Raw genomic sequence first — 20,975 nt, forward strand, 5'->3', positions numbered from 1 at the left:
GCCCCGCCGCCAGCCGCCCGTTCGGTGCGTTAGCCTGCGAGAGGCCAGCGGTGGGTGCAGAGCCTGCGGCCCTTCCTGCGGCCTCCTCCTCCTCCTCCTCCCCGTCCCCTCTCCCCAACCCCGCACTCCTTTCCCCATTCTGGCTCCGTCACCCTCCCGCCCCTCACACTCGGGACTAGAATGCCCTGCCCAGAACAACCCAGCAGTGCCTAGATGGCTTTGGTCCTGGCCCGGCGATCACCTACCCCCAGCAAAGAGGGAGTTTTCAAGAAGGAAGTTGGATCAAGTTGTCTTGGAGAGGTCAACAGAGAGAGGAAGGGAGAGGCAAAGAGAGAAACATTGATGTGAGAGCGAAACATCTATCAGCAGCCACCTGCACATCCCCTACTTTGGCCCCGCAATCCTGGCATGTGCCCTGACCGAACCTGCAAACTTTTGGTGCATGGGACGATGCCCCAACCCACTGAGCACCACCGGCCAGGGCTCAAAGTGCAAACGTTTTTAATTTTGTTGAAATCCACTTTATAAATTTTTTCTTTTATGGTTAAAAAAAAAAAAGGAATGCAATGTATAAATAAGTAGAACAATAAATTAATGTCTCTCTCTCTCTGCCTGCCCCCCCTCCCCCCCAAATAAAGTAAAAAACTATGTGGGTTGCATATTTGCATTTGCTTCACCAGCAATTCTTGAGCACAAGTTCAGGTGTACCCAGGGCACACTTGTCAACACTGAACCCCAATGCCGGGGATCAAGCAGGGAAAGTCTGCTGCCTGCTCTCTAGCCACCCTGGTGAAATAACAGCTTGAGAACAGTAAAGTTGCTTGAATTACCAATAATTAGCCAATTAAATGCATTTATAGTCTACATGTATGTAAAAGTTTTTGTAACAAATAAATTATTTTAAAAGTCTTGCTTAGTTTCAAATCTCCTTTCACCATAGCTCATCTTTAAAAAACACTTAATGAACACAGCCGGTGTGACTCATTGGTTGAGTGTCAACCTATGAACCAAGGGGTCATGGTTCGATTCCCAGTCAGGGCACATGCCTAGGATGGGGGCTCGATCCCCAGTGTGGGGTGTGCAGGATGCAGCCGATCAATGGTTCTCTCTCATCATTGATGTTTTTCTCTCTCCCTTCCTCTCGGAAATCAATAAAAATATATTTTTTAAAAAAATTGTTTTAAAAACACACTTAACGAGATTTAAAGGATATTTGCAACCTACTATTCAAATCCTTTCATCAGATATACTTCCCCTATCCCGCCCCCCATGCAGAGGGATAATGGATGTAAAAGCACAGTAAGAACTCGAGACCCTGCAGGGCCAACTCCTCACCAGTAGTGACCTTATTGAAGGAGATGGCCTCCGACACGCGACCACCGAGGGCCATGCACATCCTCTCAAACAGCTGCTCCTTGGTGAAGAGGTGCTGATCTCTTGGGAGCATCTGAGCAAAGCCCAGTGCAGCGTTTGTCCGAGGTGCAATGGAGACCTGCAGAACGTCAGGTGGCCTGAGTTAGCAGGCAGGATGTGGGCTTTAAATATGAAGGTGAGAAATATGAGATCTTTAATCAGAGGGTGTCAAAGCTGTTAAGCAAATCTGCACTATGCCCATTTTTATAAAAAGCTAGTATCATTAAAGAGAACGGACCCACACATTGTGGGTGTGTCTCCTTGTACGTTACTAGGTATATATAAAGTAAAGAACCACCAAGACAGGAGCTCTTGGGTGAAGCAACCAGGAAGTGCAGGGACCAAGGCCACCAAGGAACCTCCCCCCCCCCACCCCACCCCCGTACCATGGCCCTCTGACCAAGAGGTTATGTGGGAGACAAGGAAAGTAACCTTGCCTTAGCCTCCTCACTGGCCAACACCAGGTGTGTGTACAGCTCCAGCAGGACAAGGCCTGCTCCTGAGCAACAAGGAGAGACTTGGGTTGCAGGTGTCATTTCTGAGGGTTACCGCAGCAAGAAAACCACCTCACAGTAGCCGGAAAATTGAAAGGGGAAACTTAAAATCCAACACTAAATTAAACTACAATTAAAAAGGCTGGAAATAACAACCAAACAGCAATCAGAACTTATCTTTCCCAAGCAAAGTATGAGCTCTCGAGGGAGTTTTTCTCATTATGACTAGTTTATGTCTTTCAGCCATCTGATAAAGCAAAAATTCTGAGAAGAGTTCATTTTAGTGATATTTGCATCATTGTGAATCTTTCTGCATTAATATTTATTTTGTTGATATTGCATTAAAATATTTATGAGATAAAACATCAAAGGTGAGAAAGAATCACTGATGGGCTGCCTTCTGCATGCCCCACACTGGGGATTGAGCCTGCAACCCCAGCATGTGCCCTGACCGGGAGTAGAACCATGTCCTCCTGGTCCATGTCGATGCTCAACCACTGAGCCACGCCAGCCAGGCTTAAAATATTTAACTTGATTACTGAATATTTTAGTGTCCCATAAATATCACACTATAGGTAACTGTCCCAGCCCCAATCACCTACTTCAGTGACTGTTGCATTCACTTATCTCTGTCACAAAACACTAGACTCAGCCCTCCAATGAGCATATGAAAGGAACTGGCCTGGTCAGAAGGACATAATCAAACATTCCCAGACTAACAATCTACTTTGTGGCCCCGGCTGGGTACCTCAGTTGCTTAGAGCATCGTCCCAATACGTCAAGATTGCAGGTTCGATCCCCAGTCAGGGCACATACAAGGAGCAATCACCACGCCTGCCAGGCATGGCTCAGGGATTGACCTATGAACCAGGAGGTCACGGTTCGATTCCCTGTCAGGGCACATGCCCAGGTTGTGGGCTCGATCCCCAGTGTGGGGTGTGCAGGAGGTAGCTAATCAATGATTCTCTCTTATCACTGATGTTTCTATTTCTCTCTCTCTCTTCCTCTCTGAAATCAATTTTTAAAAAAAGCAACCAATGAATGCATAAATAAGTGGAACAACAAATCAGTGTTTCTCTCTCACATCAATAAAAAATAATAAAACAAAAAAACAATCTACACTGCTACAATTAACATCACTGATTGTCCAACATTAATCACTCACATACCAGGCTGGCAATTGCTACATTGTTCCCGTGTTTGGATCTTAGCGAACTGCAATGTAGCTTTTTCCTTGCTGGTGGAACCAAACCAGCTGTGCAGGCTCCCAGTGACTCCACTTGTTTTGGTGGAGGGTATAATTACATCCATGCCCTCCTCTTTACAGACTGGGCACCTGCATCCCAAACATTTACATTTTCCTTAATGGTCATTCAAGGTCACAAATCGACACATTTTGGGAGAACTGTCAAATTTTCTTCTAACTCACAAATGTCTAGAAGAATAGTGTTTTTAAAAAAGTGTACTCAACTCACTTCTTTTTACAATTCAGAATCATTACATCCACATATGTTAGAGCTGATAGTAAACCTGACGGTTCTTATTTCCAAGAGTGACTATAGATGGAAAGCAAGGCCCCAAATAGTCATGTGGATTTCAAATGGTCATGCCCATAACTGGACCCAACTGGTTTAGAGGTCAGACCTCTTCCTACCCTATGATTCCAAGGTGAAGGGTCCTGCATAGTCACCTTCCACTTGTTCCCACCCAGGTCAACCTCAGGCTGTGCTTTCTCTTCACCAAGCACAAACAAGTGGTGCTCCCAAAGTCAGCTTTGTTCAAGGGCCAGTTGGGTGCCCAGCCTCCACGACCCCAGACCCTCCCTGGCTCCCACTCTCCGACACCCTACCTTCATCACAGCCTCAGTGTGCTCCAGCAGCCAGCCAACCAAAGCATGGCCTGACTCATGAAATGCAACAACCTTCTGCTCTTCCTTTGAGAGGATCTTGCTCTTTTTGGCCGTCCCTGAAAGAATGCCCAGGACTGAGTTTAGGCCCACGGATAATCCTGTGTAAGCATGCAGAAACCTTCCTTGCTCGGCCTTACAAGTTGTTTACCATGTTGTTGTGGGATCCTCATGGGATGGTCACCTTCTGTGTTTCTGCCCCAAGCTGACCCCATCCACAACTATTACTCCAATTGAAAGGGAAACTCATTAGGTATGAGAGGTGTTGGAGGGGGGCATGTTTGTTCTCACTTCCATAAATGTTGGAATAATTCAAACAGCTCCTGCAGGCTTCCTGGGTGGGGCTGCAGGGCTGACAGAATTAGTATGGGATCCACTCCAAATTCTAGGTTTGTTGGCTTTTCTCCCAGAGCTAGCAGGGATAACTGCAGCCTGTGATTCTATAGTTCTTTCACCCTTAGTAGTTGACTACCTCCTGTCTTGGTAACTTTACCTTACATTTCACCTGTTCAAATTATTGCTAAGATTTCATTCACTGTCCCAAGTTTTCCAAACATCCTTAAGTTTCTATTTTATGCAAGCTCTAGGTTCAGGGTATTTATATTATATCATGCTACTAGGATCATCCTCCACATTTACCATAAGGCTGTAAATTCTTTCTAAGATGCACTGGCTGTGGCAGACGAATCATTTCAACCAGAGCTGATTATATGAGCCTCTAAACATGATATCACAGCCCCACAAGATGGGCTTTACCTCAACACAAATGTGTTCCAGCTCAGGCTGAGGACACATTTGTAATACCTTAATAATAATAAAAAAAGGAAAAAAAAAAATGTGTTCCAGCTCAGGCAGTCCACACCAAAGTAAGGACAAGAGAGCTCTTCTTGTTCTAAGCACTGCATACAGGGGAGGGAGGATGTGGGGGACAGTATTCTATTAGTATTTTCTTTGGTCTTTCCTGCTTTGATAATCCTATATAATAAAAGCCTAATATGCATATTGACCAAACTGTGGAACGACTGGTCACTATGATGCACACTGACCACCAGGGGACAGATGCTCAATTCAGGAGCCGGGCTCACAGCTGGCGAGCGCAGTGGCGGTGGCGGGAGCCTCGACTGCCTCCATGGCAGTACTAAGGAGCACTGAGCCGGGAGGTAAGGAGCAGCAAGCAGCGAGCAGGCGGGCAGTAAGGAGTGAGGGGTTCTGAACTGCGAGGGCTCAGGCGGGGCCAAGGGACCCTCCCCCATCAGTGCATAATTTTTGTGCAATGGGCCTCTAGTATTACTATAAGTTTATCAATTTCCATGTAAAAATAAATGGCTTATACAAAACCAAAATTTAGAGTAAGAAACAGCAACTATAGTACCCTCTATTCACACAAGTTTGCTTCTTTCCTAAGCTGCAGCCTGAGAACCTGGTGGCATTTGTCCTAGATTTTAACTCAAACCAAGGGTGATGGGAACACGCTTCTTGTAGGGACAGCTACGACAGAGAGCTCACTACCTACATGCAGAGCCTGTGCTTCTTAAACATCTGTAGGAAGGACCAGCTTCCCTTTTTCAAATTCTCAGTGTCTTGGACTAGTACTTCTGTTCTCAAACCTGTTCAAGGACAAGATGTATTTACTCATGTCTGGATGTTGCCACATGAAGTTATGAAAGCTTCGAGATCAGGGGTCCTCAAACTTTTTAAACAGAGGGCCAGTTCACTGTCCCTCAGACCGTTGGAGGGCCAGACTATAGTTTAAGAAAAAACTATGAACAAATTCCTATGCACACTGCACATATCTTATTTTGAAGTAAAAAGAACAAAACGGGAACAAATACAATATTTGTATTTGCATGTGGCCTGCGGGTCGTAGTTTGAGGACCCCTGTTCTAGATGCTTTCTCTCATTTTCAGTCCTACTCTCCTCATAGAAGTCCACAGATCCCACTTTGAGCAGCAATGGTTAAGCATTGACAGAAACACCTCAGCCTCTCACTACCCAAACACCTCTCCCATTCATGTCCCAAGCAGAGCACAGGAGTAGCAGAGACAGAGTTAACCAGCAGAGCACAGGGGTAGCAGAGACAGAGTTGACCAGCAGAGCACAGCCCTCAGCAGATATTCATTCCCTCTGTCCTTGGGCAGCAGCAGTGCAGACCCCTGACGACATGCACAGTGGCATGTCCATTTGCAGTTGGCTCTCAGGCACCACATGATAGCTAGCGGTCTGAGCCCCACTCACATTTGGGTTTGCAAGATCCTTTTATACTTCTACTAGAGGCTCGGTGCATAGATTCGTGCACCGGTGGGGTCCCTCAGTCTGGCCTGCACCCTCTCACAATCCGGGACCCCTCGGGGGACGTTGGAGAGCCAGTTTGGATGCAATCCCCGGAGGCAGGCTGAGGGAACCCACCAGTGCACGAATCCGGGCACCAGGCCTCTAGTATGCATATAAGATCTTTGGTTAATCTCTTCCCGCCCTCCTCCCAGCAGCAACTAAAACCACGGCCGATTCCGTGAGGAATCAGGCTCCCTCTTCCCTCCTCTGGGTCCAGGGTGCAGGTGAAGCAGATTTGGGGCCAAGAGTGCCCCAGCAGCAACCTAACCCATTGCCGATTCTGCAAGGAATCGGGCTCCCTCCTCTACTAGTCAGAGTATGTGCCCCCTGATGGTCATTGTGCATCATAGCTATTGGGCAAATGGTCAAATGGTTGGATAGTCGCTTAGGCTTTTATATATATAGATTTGAAGAGTGTCTGCTGTTTTGCAAATTTGCAGTATTTTAAGTCATAGTGTCAAGCCCTGAATTTTAAAAAATACAAATACTTTATGTATTTTCCTCTTGTCCAATAATTCCTTGCTGATAAGGTCCACCATGTGACATCTAAGCTTGACCTATTCCCTCCACCCCACCCTCCCTGAGTTAACTTTTGGCATTTGTGCCTCATACCTGCAATGACACGCTCCACAGCATACTCAAAGTTAAACGTGTGAACAGATGTGTGCCCTTCTCGTGCAGCGTGCAGAGCAGCCTCATTACAGATGTTGGCGATGTCAGCACCTGTCAACAAAACAGGGGATGGCGGGAGTATTGGTTCTGCTCCCTCAGGGATGGAGAGGAGGAAAGGAAAGGAGACTTGCACAAATAAATGATAAAGGGTCAAGGGATAAGGCATGATAAGGGCTGTGAGCCAGTGCTCCAGCTCTACTGGACCCAAAGAACCACCTCTTCACATCCTCTTTCAGTCTTTCTGCCTTCTCCACTGCTTTACTACACAACTGCTATCAGCATTCTTCCATGTACCATCTGGTGTTTTATTCCACCTAATAATTCATATGTGCACTGATGGATAAAAAATTAGCCTTGGCTAGGTGCTCAGTGGGTTGGAGCTTCGGCCTGTACATGAAAAAGGCTGCAGGTTTGTTTCCCGGTCAGGACACATACCAACATTGTGGGTTCAATCCCTGGTCCAGGGAGCATACTGGAGGCAACTGATGGCTATTTCTCTCTTACATAGATGTTTCTCTGTCTCTCCCCCTTCCTCTCTCTTTGAAAATTAATAAAAACATATCTTTGGATGAAGATTAAAAACAAACAGCCCTGCTGGTGTGGCTTATCATCCCATGTACCAAAAGGTCACTGGTTCGATCCCAGTCAGGGCATATGCTGGGGTTGTGAGCTTAATCCCCAGTAGGGGACATGCAGGAGACAGCTGGTGGATGTTTCTACCTCTCCTGCTCCCTTCCTCTCTCTCCAAAATCAATTAAAAAACAAATGAACAAAATAACTAATGGGGCTTCCTGCCTTAAAAAAAAATAATTAAAGGCTCTCTAGTATCTGAAAGATTCTAGTTAAGAAATTCAAAAGAAAAAAGTACATTACCCTTTAAAATGAGAGCCTTATAGAAAAAAGATCCTTTTAAATTTAATTTTATGAGTTTAATTGAGCCAAACTGATGACAAATGCTGGGAAGCAAAATGTTCCCCCAAAATTCTTGATTTGTGATATCTGTGTCTACAATTAAAACCGAGACGGTGAGGGAGAGCAGTGACAAGGCCTAGCCATGGCAGCAGCCGGTGGGAGCAGCGGAATCTCACGATCTGAACTGGACAGGAACTGAACAGCCTGTGTGGGGGGCCCTAAAGGCAGAACTTCTAGGACTGCCCATAGTGGGGACACACACATGGGGCCGTCTAAATGCAGGCAACAGGACCACTATTGGGTTTTCCACCACTTGGGGAGGAGAAGTAAATGTTGTGCCATTCTTCTATCTCCTGCCTGCTCTGTGTGCACAACCTCACTCTCAACCATGCTGTGCTGGCCAGAGAAGAGAATGGAGGGTACCCGGGGCAAGCCTGCACTCGCATGCAGGAAAGACCACCTGCCCTCTGCCCTCAGGACCAATAAGAACTGGCTCCCATACCGCTGAACCCTGGCGTGAGCTCTGCCAGACGCTGGGAGTAAAAGCTGCTGGCCTGCGTCAGCTTCAGGCTCTTCAGATGCTGCTCAAAAATCTCCCGCCGTTCCTACCAAAGACAGGGAGAAGGACACAAGTGTGGGTCAGCACGTCTGCCACACAGATAGGAGCCACTAGGGAGGCACTCTCCGGAGTTTCTTCATTATTAATCACAACCATAGTTTGTGAAACCAATTTAGAGCTGCAAGCAGCCTTACAAAATGAAAAGGAAAAATAAGGAAACAGAATAGAATATAAAACGCATCAAAATAAGTTATTTTGTGGAGCCTTTGATTCATGCACATGTGAAACTATGTAAATGTTTCCTCCGGTCAGGAAGATGGACAGCCACTCCTCCAGAAGCTGGCAGAGGGCAGCCTCACTCCGCTTCTTAGACTGAGGAGCAGTTTGAGAAGAGAACTCAGAGTGAGCACTGGGTGTGCCATAAGCCACACCCCTGTTGCCCCCATGTGTGTACCCACAGAGACAGTAACCAACTAACCTATTGTTAGGTTCACCCTCCAAACCTTGTCCCTACCCATGGCGGTCTCCACCACACATGTGACCCTTTTATCACTGCATGCTGGATTCCTGCTCCCTCGGCGGCCACCACAAAGGCCTGCCTGGCCACACAGAGGTGGACATCCAACCAGAAGCCTGATATGGCGGTTGGTGGGGCCAAGAGGTACAGATCTCCCACCCCTTCCCAACGTGCTTTCAGGGCAGCTGCAGAGCTCATGTTCCACAACCATATGGCATCAAGGACTTGAGCTGGTCAGGATGAGAATTCTGAGGCTCTCCAAAAAACATGCTACAAAACTCAACTGAAACATGTCGATTCAACCCCAGATACTTAAGGATAAAGGGAAAAACAATGTGGGTAAAAAATAAATAAATAAATAAAAGCTGCAAAACCATGAGAAGAGTGGTGAGCCAAAGAAAATCTGGAGAGACAAGCACGGGAGGGAATAAGCATCTGCATCTGGCCAAGGAGGGCAGCCTCAGGCCCCACTGACCTGCAGTGTGGGGAGGTCGATGAAGACGTGTCGGTCCAGTCGGCCTGGTCTCAGCAGAGCGTTGTCCAAAATGTCAGCTCGGTTGGTAGATGCCAGGACGATGACATGGTCAGTGGTGCCCATTCCTGAGAGACAGACAGTGGCCTTTATGGTAGGGGTTCCCAACACTGTGGCCTTCCCCCTGGGGTCCTAGACACAGGACAGATTTCCTGCCAGGTTCCACGAGAGAGGTCTACAAGCACCGACCCAGGATTGATCCTTCCCCGCGAGCTTTCTACCAAAATCATCACAAGAGCAAGAACTTGCTGGATTTATTTCCCCAGAGGCAGAACCGCAGATGGGAACCTGGGCTCCATTGTCCACAGCCATCCTGTAGGTTCACAAAACATCCATGGAGGGAACTGCTAACAGGGTGGACCCTGGGAGCAAGGGTCCTCCTCTTATGCTTCATCACTGCATTTCCTTGAGCCAAAGTGACCACCACAGAGAATTCCGGAATATTCTACCTCTAACACTTGGTCTGAGGGTCTGGGTTTTCTGCCCCACTTTTCTCACATGAGAATTTAAAAGCAAGTCTAGAAACCATCCCAATGAGTGGCCCAGATCTACAACTGCAAAAACATATTTATGAAGCAACAGAGGACTCTGAACCTCATTGGATGGTATAACTTATTTTTGAGTCATATATTTCTCTGAATGTAGAGAAATACATTCAGAGCATTTAAGGTTCAGAACTTTGGGTTGACTTTAAAATAACACACTGGGGCCCCCTTGGAATGGCTTAGTGGTTGAGTGTAGACCTATGAACCAGGAGGTCACGGTTTGATTCTGGTCAGGGCACACGCTTGGGTTGCAGGCACAATCCCCAGTGTAAGGTGTGCAGGAGGCAGGCAATCAGTGATTCTCTCTCATCATTGATGTTCCTATTTCTCCCTTCCTCTCTGAAACCAATACAAATATGTTTTAAAAAATAACACTCTGGGAAGAAGAAAAAGAGAGGGAGGGGTGCATGGACTAGGGCTGGACAAGCACAGACAATACTGAAGATGACCTGAGACATGGGGGCTCACTGCACACTTCTGCTTTTGTGGATGTTTGAAAAGTTCATAATATAAAGTTTAAAAAATAAAGATGCCATGACCTAACTTTTCCTAACTTGAAAAAACTCTAATAAATTGACATGAACAAATACAATTTTAAACCACCATAAAGTCTTTAAACAAAAGTAAAATTCAGAAGATATATCGCAGAATTAAACCCTGAGAGCATGTCAGGCACTGCCGCCTCAAGGAAGATACCTCCACTCCAGGATCCCATGACAATGTGAGGGACCCAGCCAAATGCACCAGCTCAGGGAAGGTGGCCACCTGAGGAGCCGACACCCATGGCTCTGAAAAGCGGCTACCAGGACAGCCCAAACCACATGCCATCTTAAGAAAATCACTCCACAACTTCAAAGAAACATCTCACAGATATGCGACATCACTCTCATCTGCACTGTGGAGTGCGGTAAGCCAGGAAGCCACGATGAGTCCAGTCCTGTTCATGTGCCAAGAGTGGAGAATGCAAAAGGTATACACTTCACTGAGGCAAAGGTGATGTCTTTAAATCACTCTGACTTGTGAAACAAATTTAGAAACAAGAGCAAGCCCTACCTGGTTTGGCTCAGTGGATAGAGCATCTGCCTGTGGACTGAAGGGTCCTGGGTTTGATTTCGGTCATGGGCACATGCCCAGGTTGTGGGCTACATCCCCATTAGGGGATGTGCAGGAAGCAGCCAATAAATGATTCTCTCTCATCATTGATGTTTCTATCTCTCTCTGAAATCAATAAAAACATATATATATATAAAAAAAGAGCAAGCACTACCCAAAAATGTGACAAGTCAACTTCTCTGCTCCATTTGCTCTCACTCCCATTTAAGGAAAAGTGGAACACTGACATGGAAAACGAGAAGCGACAGGAGGGGGCAATCTGGCCAGATGCAGCTTCACTCCCCGAGAGACTCCTCGGTGCCAGGGGGACCCTAAGCAACTCATTCCAGAGTGCTAGTTGGGAAGACCTGCGAGGGCTCACCACTCATATTTCTGAAATGTCTTCCTTCCACAGGTCAAGGTTGTAAATACAGAAATCTGAAGTTACACACACAGGAAAAAAGTGTTGAAAAACAGCAGGAAGAGTGGCTGTAGAAGAAAAACAATACAAGGCAAGGGTGGACGCCATGTCAGTGAGCTCCAAGCAAAAATGGAAGTAGTGACACTCAAAGCTCTGCCATCACCCAGAAGGTGTGGCTCGGTGGTTGAGGCAGGAGGTTATGGTTCGATTCCCGGTCAGGGCACATGCATGGGTTATGGGCTCAATCCCAAGTAGGGGCCGTGCAGGAAGGAGCTGATTGATGATTCTCTCATCATTGATGTTTCTATCTCGCTCTCGCTCTCCCTCTCCCATCCTCTCTCTGAAAATCAATAAAAACATACTTACATATATAAATAAATAAAGCTCTGTCATCACAAGTTACCTTGACCTCTCTGTATAGCGGACCTCTCAGTCCTGGGCCTGGTCATATAGACCTCAGGGTGCAGATCTCCTAGGGTTCCATTTTTGAAACTTTATATTATGATGACCCTGGCCGGGTAGCTCAGTTGGTTAGAGCGTCATCCTGATATGCCAACATTGCAGGTTCAGTCCCCAGTCTGGGCACATACAAGAACCAACCAATGAATGCATAAATAAGTGAAACAACAAATCTCTCTCACTCTCTCTCTCCCCCACCTTCCTCTCTAAAATATTTTTTTTTTTTTAAAAAAGAAACTTTATATTTTGACATAGTTGTAGATACACAGCAAATTGCAAAAATAGTGTAGAGAAGTCCTCCACCCCAGTTTCCTGGTGGCCTGTTGAGTAACTACCTAACAATGTCAAAACCAGGAAACCCACATTGCACAGTCCACAGGCCTTATTCAGCATCAACTGTCGTATATGCATTTGTTTCTCTGTGTGCACCTCATTCTCTGCAATATTATCATACGAGATTCCTATAACCTCTACCTTGACTCAGATAGATTCCACCATCATGAAGATCTTCCTTTACAGTCACACCCCCTCATCTCCCACCCTTCTTTTTTTTTATATACTTTATTGATTTTTTTACAGAGAGGAAGGGAGAGCGACAGAGTCAGAAACATCGACGAGTGAGAAACATCGAACAGCCGCCCCCTGCACACCCCCCACTGGGGATGTGCCCGCAGCCAAGGCACATGCCCTTGACCGGAATCGAACCCGGGACCCCCCAGTCCGCAGGCCGATGCTCTATCCACTGAGCCAAACCGGTTAGTGCCTCCCACCCTTCTGACCCCTAGTAACCACTAATCTATTCTCCACCTTCTTTAGAATTTTGTCATTTTGACATTCTCATATAAATTGAACCCTATAATATGTATCATTTAGAGGCTGGCTTTTTTCATTCAGCATACTTTCCTTGAGATCCATCCAAGCAGCTTTGTATAAGGACAGTTAGGTTTTTTTTGTAATTCTTTTTTTTTTTTTTGAAGAGAGGAAGGAAGAGAGAGAGAGAGAGAGGAAAAAACATCAAAACATCGATATGATAGAGATACATGGATTGGTTGCCTCCCATACATGCCCCAAACAGGGATCGAACCACTGCCTATGTATGTGCCCTGACCGAGAATCAATCCTGAAACCTTGCCCATCCAGCTTGGATCAGTGGTTGAGCATCGACCTATGAACTAGAAGGTCACAGTTTGAATCCTGGTCAGGGCACATGCCCAGGTTGCAGGCTCAATCCCCAGTGTGGAGCATACAGGAGGCAGCCGATCAATGATTCTTTCTCATCATTGATGTTTCTATCTCTCTCTCTCTCCTTTCCTTTCTGAAACCAATAAAATAATATATATATTTTTTGGTTAATCCTCATCCGAGGATATTATTTCCATTTGTTTTTAGGGAGAGTGGAAGAGAGAGGAGAAAGATAGAAACATCGATGTGAGAGAAACATCGATTAGTTGCCTCCTGCATGAGACCTGACCAGGGCTTGGGCCGGGAAGGAGTCTGCAACTGAGGTATATGCCCTTGACTAGAATCGAATCCAGGACCCTTTAGTCCACAGGCCGAACTGGCTAGGGCAATAAAAATATATTTCAACAACAACAACAACCCGAAACGTTTTGGTGAGCAGGACGATGCTCCAACCAACTGAGCCACCCGGACAGGGCCAGTTTGTTTCTTTTGATTGCCGCATGGAAACCATGATAAGGACATAGCAGAGTTTAACTATGCACCCACTGAGTTGTTTTCAGTTTTCAGCTATTACAAAAATGTGAACATTGCTGCACAGGTGTTTTGTGTAAACTTTTCTCTAGCAAGAGCAACCAAGGGTGTGTCCTATGGTAAGTCTATGTTTAATTTTTTTAGAAACTATTGCCCAGAGAGGATACATATTTCACATTCCCACAGGCAGTGTAGAAGATGCAATTCCTTCACATCTTCACAAGCACCTGGTGTTGCCATCATTTTTTACTCTAACTATCCTATTAGGTGAGTATTCCTATCAAAATCTCAGCATGAATACTTGGTAGATAAGGGCAAGCTTATTCTAAAAGTTATAGGAAAAGGCAAAGAAAGGAGAAGCACTTCAACGCTGTTGGACAAGAGCAAAGTGGGAGGACTCCTCCATCTGGGCAGCTCAGTGAAGAAGGCTGTATGTTGTGGGATAGCACAGATTTAGACTTAGAGACCAATGCAGACCAGTATGCCCAGGAACAGACATTCCTAAATATGCCAGCTGAGCTCTGATGAAGGTGCAAAAGCAAGTCAGTGGAGGAAGCAGTGTTTTAAAGAGTGCTGGAGCAGCCAGACACCCATGAGCAGAAAATAAACCAGGACCCAAACTTCACAACTTATACAAGTATTAATGCAAAAGGAGCCCTATGTTAAGATGGAGAAGGCGAGCCCTGGCTGGCGTGGCTCAGTGGTTGAGCATCGACCTATGAACCAAGAGGTCACCAGTTCGATTCCTGGTCAGGGCACATGCCCAGGTTGTGGGCTCAGTCCTAAGTGGGGGGTGTATAGGAGGCAGTCGATCGATGATGTTTCTCTCTCGTTGATGTTTCTATCTCTCTCTCCCTCTCCCGCCCCCCTCACCCCACCACCAGTCAAAACCAATAAAAACATAAAATAAGAGGGGGAGGAGGGACACGTATCTGGGCGGTAGGTTTGATTCCGGGCCCTGGTTGGGGTTCTTGCAGGACTCAACCAATCAATATGTCTCTCTCACATAGATGTTTCTCTCTCCCCCTCCCTCCCTCTCTCTTTAAAAATCAGTGGAAAAAACATCCTCGGGTGAGGATTAATAAAAACAAAACAAAAAAAAAATGGAAAGGCCATATGCACAGTAACTGGGGTTTTCCAATGACTCCAAGCAGAATCAGAGTTTATGTTCTCCCACACTTTCTAATACAGAGTTCGGACAAACACAGCTAGTGCAGAGGGCACTCAGTGCAAAGCCTTCTTTCTGCCAATCAAACTATAAAGAGGTGAGCCCTAACTGGTTTGGCCCAGTGGATAGAGCATGGGACTGCGGACTGAAGGGTTCCAGGTTCAATTACGGTCAAGGGCACATGCTTGGGTTGTAGGTTTGATCCCCAGTAGGGGGCATGTAGGAGGCAGCCGACCAATGATTTTCTCTCATCATTGATGTTTCTATTTCTCTCTCCCTCCCCCTTCCTCTCTGAAATAAATAAAAATATATTAAAAAATAAGCAACTATAAAAGCAGTGACAGCCTACAATTCGCTCAGCTGGACCCACTGCTCTTAGATGCAGTTGCCATTCCCACATAAGTCTGGCAGTCCTGCAGGGTGTACTGTGCCTGACCCACGAGATGAAGACTTCTCTTCCTCAGTGAGCTTTTCCCACTACCGGCATAGCATCTGCTCCACACTCTGTACTTCAATGAATAGAAAGGAGTAACAAAGTCTCTTCAGAAACAGCTGAAGAGCTGAGAATGCTCAGTTGTGTCTGTGCACACAGGGGCTTGTTTGCTACTGGCCTAGCCCAACAAGAGGACTTCAGTCAGGGATGCTGGGCATGAGCAAATCCAGGGGCGGAAGCAGCTCTTTTCATGGCAGCACAGAGAGGTTCAGCTCAAAGGAAGACGCCATCTGGTAAATGCTTCCTGGTGGGCTCAAGCCTGCCCAAAAAGGTGGTCTCTGTCTTCATTGCAAAAAGCAATATAAGCAGAAAGACACAGATGTGCAGTGCTTCCCATGACCCAGAGTGCTCAGTCACAGTGAGAGCCAGTGGGAGTCCCTGCATCATCACCAGGAATGAAAATGTCACACTCAGAAGTGTGCAGAACCACAAGTGAGGTCATGAACTTTAACATCATTGTAACCTCAGAAAACCATGGCTCAGAGGAGAGGACCGGTGTGAAGCCCACAGCATCCTTCCACAGTCCGTGAGCATACCTGGGGTCCAAGGCTTGGACAGCCATCTGACACACATGGACATCACTGCATTCAGCAGGGCAGTGCGACATGGTGACAAATTGGGTTTGGACAGCCAACTAATCATCTTTGTCCACTCAGTATCACAAAGATTATTAATTCTTTTAAAGAGACAACCAGCCCTAGCTGGTTGGCTCAGTGGATAGAGCATCGGCCTGCAGACTGAAGAGTCCCGGGTTTGATGCAGGTCAAGGGCACATGCCCGGGTTGCGGACTCTATCCCCAGTAGCAAGAGGCAGCCAATCAATGATTCTCTCTCATCATTGATATTTCTCTCTCTCTCTATTTCTCCCTTGCTCTCTGAAATAAATAAAAATATTTTTTAAAAAATAACGAGCCCTAACTGGTTTGCCTCAGTGGATAGACTGCAGGGGGTAGGCAAACTTTTTGACTCAAGGGCCACAATGGGTTCTTAAACTGGACCGGAGGGCCGGAACAAAAGCATGGATGGAGTGTTTGTGTGAACTAATATAAATTCAAAGGAAACATCATTACCTAAAAGGGTACGGTCTTTTTTTTTTTTTTTTTTAGTTTTATTCATTTCAAACGGGTCGGATCCGGCCCGCGGGCCATAGTTTGTCCACGGCTGGGATAGAGCATCGGCCTGCAGACTCAAGGGTCCCAGGTTCGATTCCGGTCAAGGGCATGTACCTTGGTTGCAGGCACATACCCAGTAGGGAGTGTGCAGGAGGCAGCTGATCGATGTTTCTCTCTCATCGATGTTTCTAACTCTCTATCCCTCTCCCTTCCTCTCTGTAGGAAATCAATAAAATATATATATTTTTAAAAAGTGTCTTGGCCACACATAAAAAAAGACAAAGAACTAGACCCAGGCTGGAAGAGACCAAAGAAACAGGACAACTAAATGTGCTATGTTGGCGCACTAAATCCTGGACCAGAAAAGGAATATCCATGGACACTTACAGCCTGGTAACATCATGTCAGCCTTCGAAAGCTTGGGGGAAGCTATAAAGGAACTCTTCTGACTGCTTTACAATGCGTTTATAAGTCTGAGATTATTTTACTTCAAAATGAGAGGTTAAAAGAAAAGTTTTGCCCTTAGTCACATACAATCAAATTCAACTATCTGTATCCTAGACAACAGATATACATCCCAAATGGTAAGAAAATTTTAAAAGGGAAAATAAATACACAGATAAATAGTTCTCTTAGAACCAAAAATACATTGAGAAAAAAGTGTCTCCCCCATCTACAATAACTAAAATACAACTAGAATTCTGATTAAAGAAAAGCTAAAAATGGATCTTACACAGCTAGGACATGAAGAGATATTTGAATGCCCATTATTCACAATTGCCACAAGTGTCCATCAACAGATGAATGGATAAACAAAATGCAGTCTATCTATACAATGGAGTATTATTCAGTCTTTAAAAGGAAGGAAATTCTGCTCAGTGAAATAAGTCAGATACAACAGAATAAATACTATATGATTCCATTTATATGAAGTCCCTAGAATAGTTGAATTCACAGACAGAAGGTAGAAGGATGGGTGCCAGGGACTGGAAAAGGAGAATGGAGAGTTAGTGTTTAACAGGGACAGAGTTTTATTTATTTATTTATTTTTTTAAAATATATTTTATTGATTTTTTTTTTACGGAGAGGAAGGGAGAGAGATAGAGAGCTAGAAACATCGATGAGAGAGAAACATCGATCAGTCGCCTCCTGCACATTCCCCACTGGGGATGTGCCCACAACCCAGGTACATGCCCTTGACCGGAATCGAACCCGGGACCCCTCAGTCCGCAGGCCAACGCTCTATCCACTGAGCCAAACCGGTTTTGGCAACAGGGACAGAGTTTTAGTTTAAGATGAGAAAGTTCTGGAGATGGATAATGTTGATGGTTGACCAACAATTAGAATGTACTTAATGCCACTGACCTGTACACAGAAAAATGGTTAGAATGGTAAATTTTATATTATATGCATTCTTCACTACAATAAAAATAAACATATCATATCTATACACACAAACACAAAAAGAATATCTTACCAAAGTAGCTCAAAAGAAAACAATTACATGTCACCTTTATTGGGTCATTTCCATTAAAAAATAAAAAAAGGGCCCTAACCGGTTTGGCTCAGTGGATAGAGCGTCAGCCTGCAGACTCGAGGATCCCAGGTTCGATTCCGGTCAGGGGCATGTACCTTGGTTGCAGGCACATCCCCCGTGGGGAGTGTGCAGGAGGCAGCTGATTGATGTTTCTAACTGTCTCTCTGTAAAAAATGAATAAAGTACATTTAAAAAAAGGGGGGGGGGGGCATAACTGGTTTGGCCCAGTGAATAAAGCATCAGCCTGTGGACTGAAGGGTCCCAGGTTCGATTCCAGTCAAGGGCATGTACCTTGGTTGTGGGCACATCCCCAGTAGGGAGTATGCAGGAGGCAGCTGATTGATGCTTCTATCTCATTGATGTTTCTAACTCTCTATTCCTCTCCCCTGTATAAAAAATCAATACAATACATTAAAAAATAAAAGAAAAGAAAAAAAGGAAAGAAAAAGAAATTGTGTGGAAGCCAGTCCAGAGGTCATTTTCAAGGGTGGCAAAAAAAGAACCTCCCTCAGTGCAACAGACACATCAATTTCCAAGTTGTCCTGCTCCACCCTCCATCTGGGTCACCCTTCAACCAGGACAGTATACAGAGACACACACAACAGCACAATCAACTTAGGTCATTCAAGGCTGAAAACATCATCATGGCCTGACCTGCCACTTGTATCCTAATTGCTTTTCTTTTTTTCTTTACTATTCCCCTGACTTTTTAAAATTAAAAGCTTTGTCTCTTGAGGACAGCACGATGATGAATAGCTTTTAAGCTGACCTTGCTTCTAGCTTTTATCTGCTAAACAATGATTCTCTGTGTGCTGAGATCACCATCACCTGTGACAGGTGTTGAGGTGGAGAAACAGTAGAGACCAACGACTGGAGAAAAATAAAATGCCTATGAGCATAAGTGTAAGGTTCTGGGATAACAAACATAAGCAGCATGATCCACCTAGAAAAGGACTATTTTGAAAGAGTTGAAACCCTTCTCCCCTCACAGAAGCAGCGGAGGCGAGTGCTCACCATCCATTTCCACTAGAAGCTGGTTGAGGGTCTGCTCCTCCTCTGTGTTGGAGAAGCCAGACATGGTGGTGGAGCGCTTCTTGCCCACGGCGTCAATCTCGTCAATGTAGACGATGCAGGGGGCCCGGGCACGGGCCTCCTTGAAGAGGCTCCGCACACGGGCAGCGCCAAGGCCTGAAGGGACACAGAGGATCAGGAAGCGGACAGGTAGTGGGAGATGAACCCTACTCTTGGGTCAGGGGCCAAAGGTGCTCAGCAAGGACGGTGGAATCTCAGCAAGCATCCACTCAGGCAAAGAAAACGAGTGGAGGGCACCCTAGAGCAGTGGTTCTCAACCTGTGTGTCGCGACCATCGGGAAAACACATATAGCATATCAGATATTTACATTACGATTCATAACAGTAGCAAAATTACAGTTATGAAGTAGCAACGAAAACAATTTTATGGTTGGGGATCACCACAACATGAGGAACTGTATTAAAGGGTCGTGGCATTAGGAAGGTTGAGAACCACTGCAGAGGATGCTCACCCTCCTGAAGCACAAGCGGAAGTAACTTTAAAGAACATCATCACCCAATTCTATATATAAATACAATGTTTCCCATAAATCAGGTTTCGTTTTTCCTTCTCTATTCCCCCCATTTCCTCATTAATTCAGTCACTTAAGGGAGAACGTGTGAAAGGAGGGCTATCATGAACAAGTAGTCGGGCGAGCCTGTTTGCAGCCCCCAAGCAATGCCTACCTCCAATGACCTCCACGAACTCTGGGCCAGCCATCGCCAAGAAGGGCACCTGGGCCTCTGTCGCCACGGCCTTGGCCAGCAGGGTCTTTCCACAGCCAGGAGGTCCAAGCAAAAGTGCACCCTTCGGAACTTTGGCACCAAGTTGAAGGAAGCGCTCTGGGCTCTAGAAAAGCAGCAGATAATGTGACACCAACAACAGATTTTTCTAACGTAATTTTCAAGAAACTGATCCCTTGAAGGTCAATTCATGTGTTGACATGAATCAGCAATGGTGCACATGGTTCTGGGAAAAGCCAGTGTCCCAGAGGCTCTGGGTACGATCAGTGATCGGCTACCAGCCCTTCTGCTGATCAAAACTGCATTTAGCTTGTATAGTGCATGTTGTCCCCCACCTCAGCACGGAGAGCTCACCACGCAGCACACACATCTGATCAATGTAGTTCTCACCATCTCCTGTTCAGAACCTGTGCTTACCTTCAGATAATCCACAAACTCTTTGACCTCCAGTTTGGCTTCATGCATCCCTGCCACATCCTTGAAGCTGACTCCCTTCCCCGTCTTGCCATCCACAATTGTGAAACGAGCCATTCTTAGCTGATTCTGGGTAGAAAGAACAAAAGGCAGCGAGCTGTGCACTCCCAGAGCTAGAAGATGAGTGCTTCAGTGCTGGCTCCACCTGTGCCGCCCTTTCGTCCCGACCACCCCATTTCTGGAGGATCTCATGGAACCCTCCTCCTGCCACCCAGAAGGACCAGCCCACACCCTCTCCACTCATGCAGATAGATGGCAGTTAAGGTCATATTTCAGACATACAAGGGGAAATGTTTATTTTACATCATTTACTGTAAGAAAGCTCTCTAGCATTTAGCAATTTGCCTTAAAAAAATAAAACGAGCCCAGCCAGGCATGCCTCAGTAGCTGAGCATCGACCTGTGAACCAGGTCACAGTTCCATTCCCAGTCAGGACACATGCCCAGGTTGCCGGCTCGATCCCAGTGTGGGGCATGCAGGAGGCAGCTGATCAATGATTCTCTCTCATCATTGATGTTTCTATCTCTTTCTCTCCCTCTCCTTTCCTCTCTGAAATCCATAAAAATATATTTTTTAAAAAGGAGTTGAAAAAATGATTTTGGGCATGAAGTTTATTAAAATATGATAAATATATATATATGAAGAAATTAGAATCAATCAAATAAGATATTTTATTTTTACTTATGTCTACTGTAGATTTAGCTAATTATTGTTCATGTACTCAAGGAAAATAGATCTTTATATTTATACTAGAGGCCCAGTGCATGAAATTCATGCATGGCTGGGGGTTCCTTCAGCCCAGCCTGCCCC

General features: G+C 45.7%; 1 protein-coding gene across 9 annotated transcripts in view; it reads right to left on the reverse strand.

Moving 5' to 3' along the window:
* Nucleotides 1-20,975, reverse strand: part of SPG7 (spastic paraplegia 7 (pure and complicated autosomal recessive)) — a 43,491-nt gene that overhangs the window by 5,324 nt on the left and 17,192 nt on the right. For 4 of the 9 annotated variants that reach the window (XM_015562947.1, XM_015562946.1, XM_006762178.2 and 1 more), the window contains exons 7-14: nucleotides 20,109-20,234; nucleotides 19,635-19,797; nucleotides 18,891-19,064; nucleotides 9,280-9,404; nucleotides 8,231-8,333; nucleotides 6,757-6,867; nucleotides 3,757-3,872; nucleotides 1,336-1,492 (exon numbers count right to left, since the gene is read on the reverse strand). In XM_015562947.1, the coding sequence (XP_015418433.1) occupies nucleotides 1,336-1,492; nucleotides 3,757-3,872; nucleotides 6,757-6,867; nucleotides 8,231-8,333; nucleotides 9,280-9,404; nucleotides 18,891-19,064; nucleotides 19,635-19,797; nucleotides 20,109-20,234 (1,075 nt within the window). Of the gene's footprint in view, nucleotides 1-1,335; nucleotides 1,536-3,756; nucleotides 3,873-6,756; nucleotides 6,868-8,230; nucleotides 8,334-9,279; nucleotides 9,405-18,890; nucleotides 19,065-19,634; nucleotides 19,798-20,108; nucleotides 20,235-20,975 lie in introns of all 9 variants that reach the window. The other 5 variants (XR_001513607.1, XR_001513606.1, XM_015562951.1 and 2 more) reach the window with 4 other exon arrangements.

Source organism: Myotis davidii, unplaced genomic scaffold (genome assembly GCF_000327345.1).
Source record: "Myotis davidii unplaced genomic scaffold, ASM32734v1 scaffold77, whole genome shotgun sequence".
Taxonomy (NCBI): domain Eukaryota; kingdom Metazoa; phylum Chordata; class Mammalia; order Chiroptera; family Vespertilionidae; genus Myotis; species Myotis davidii.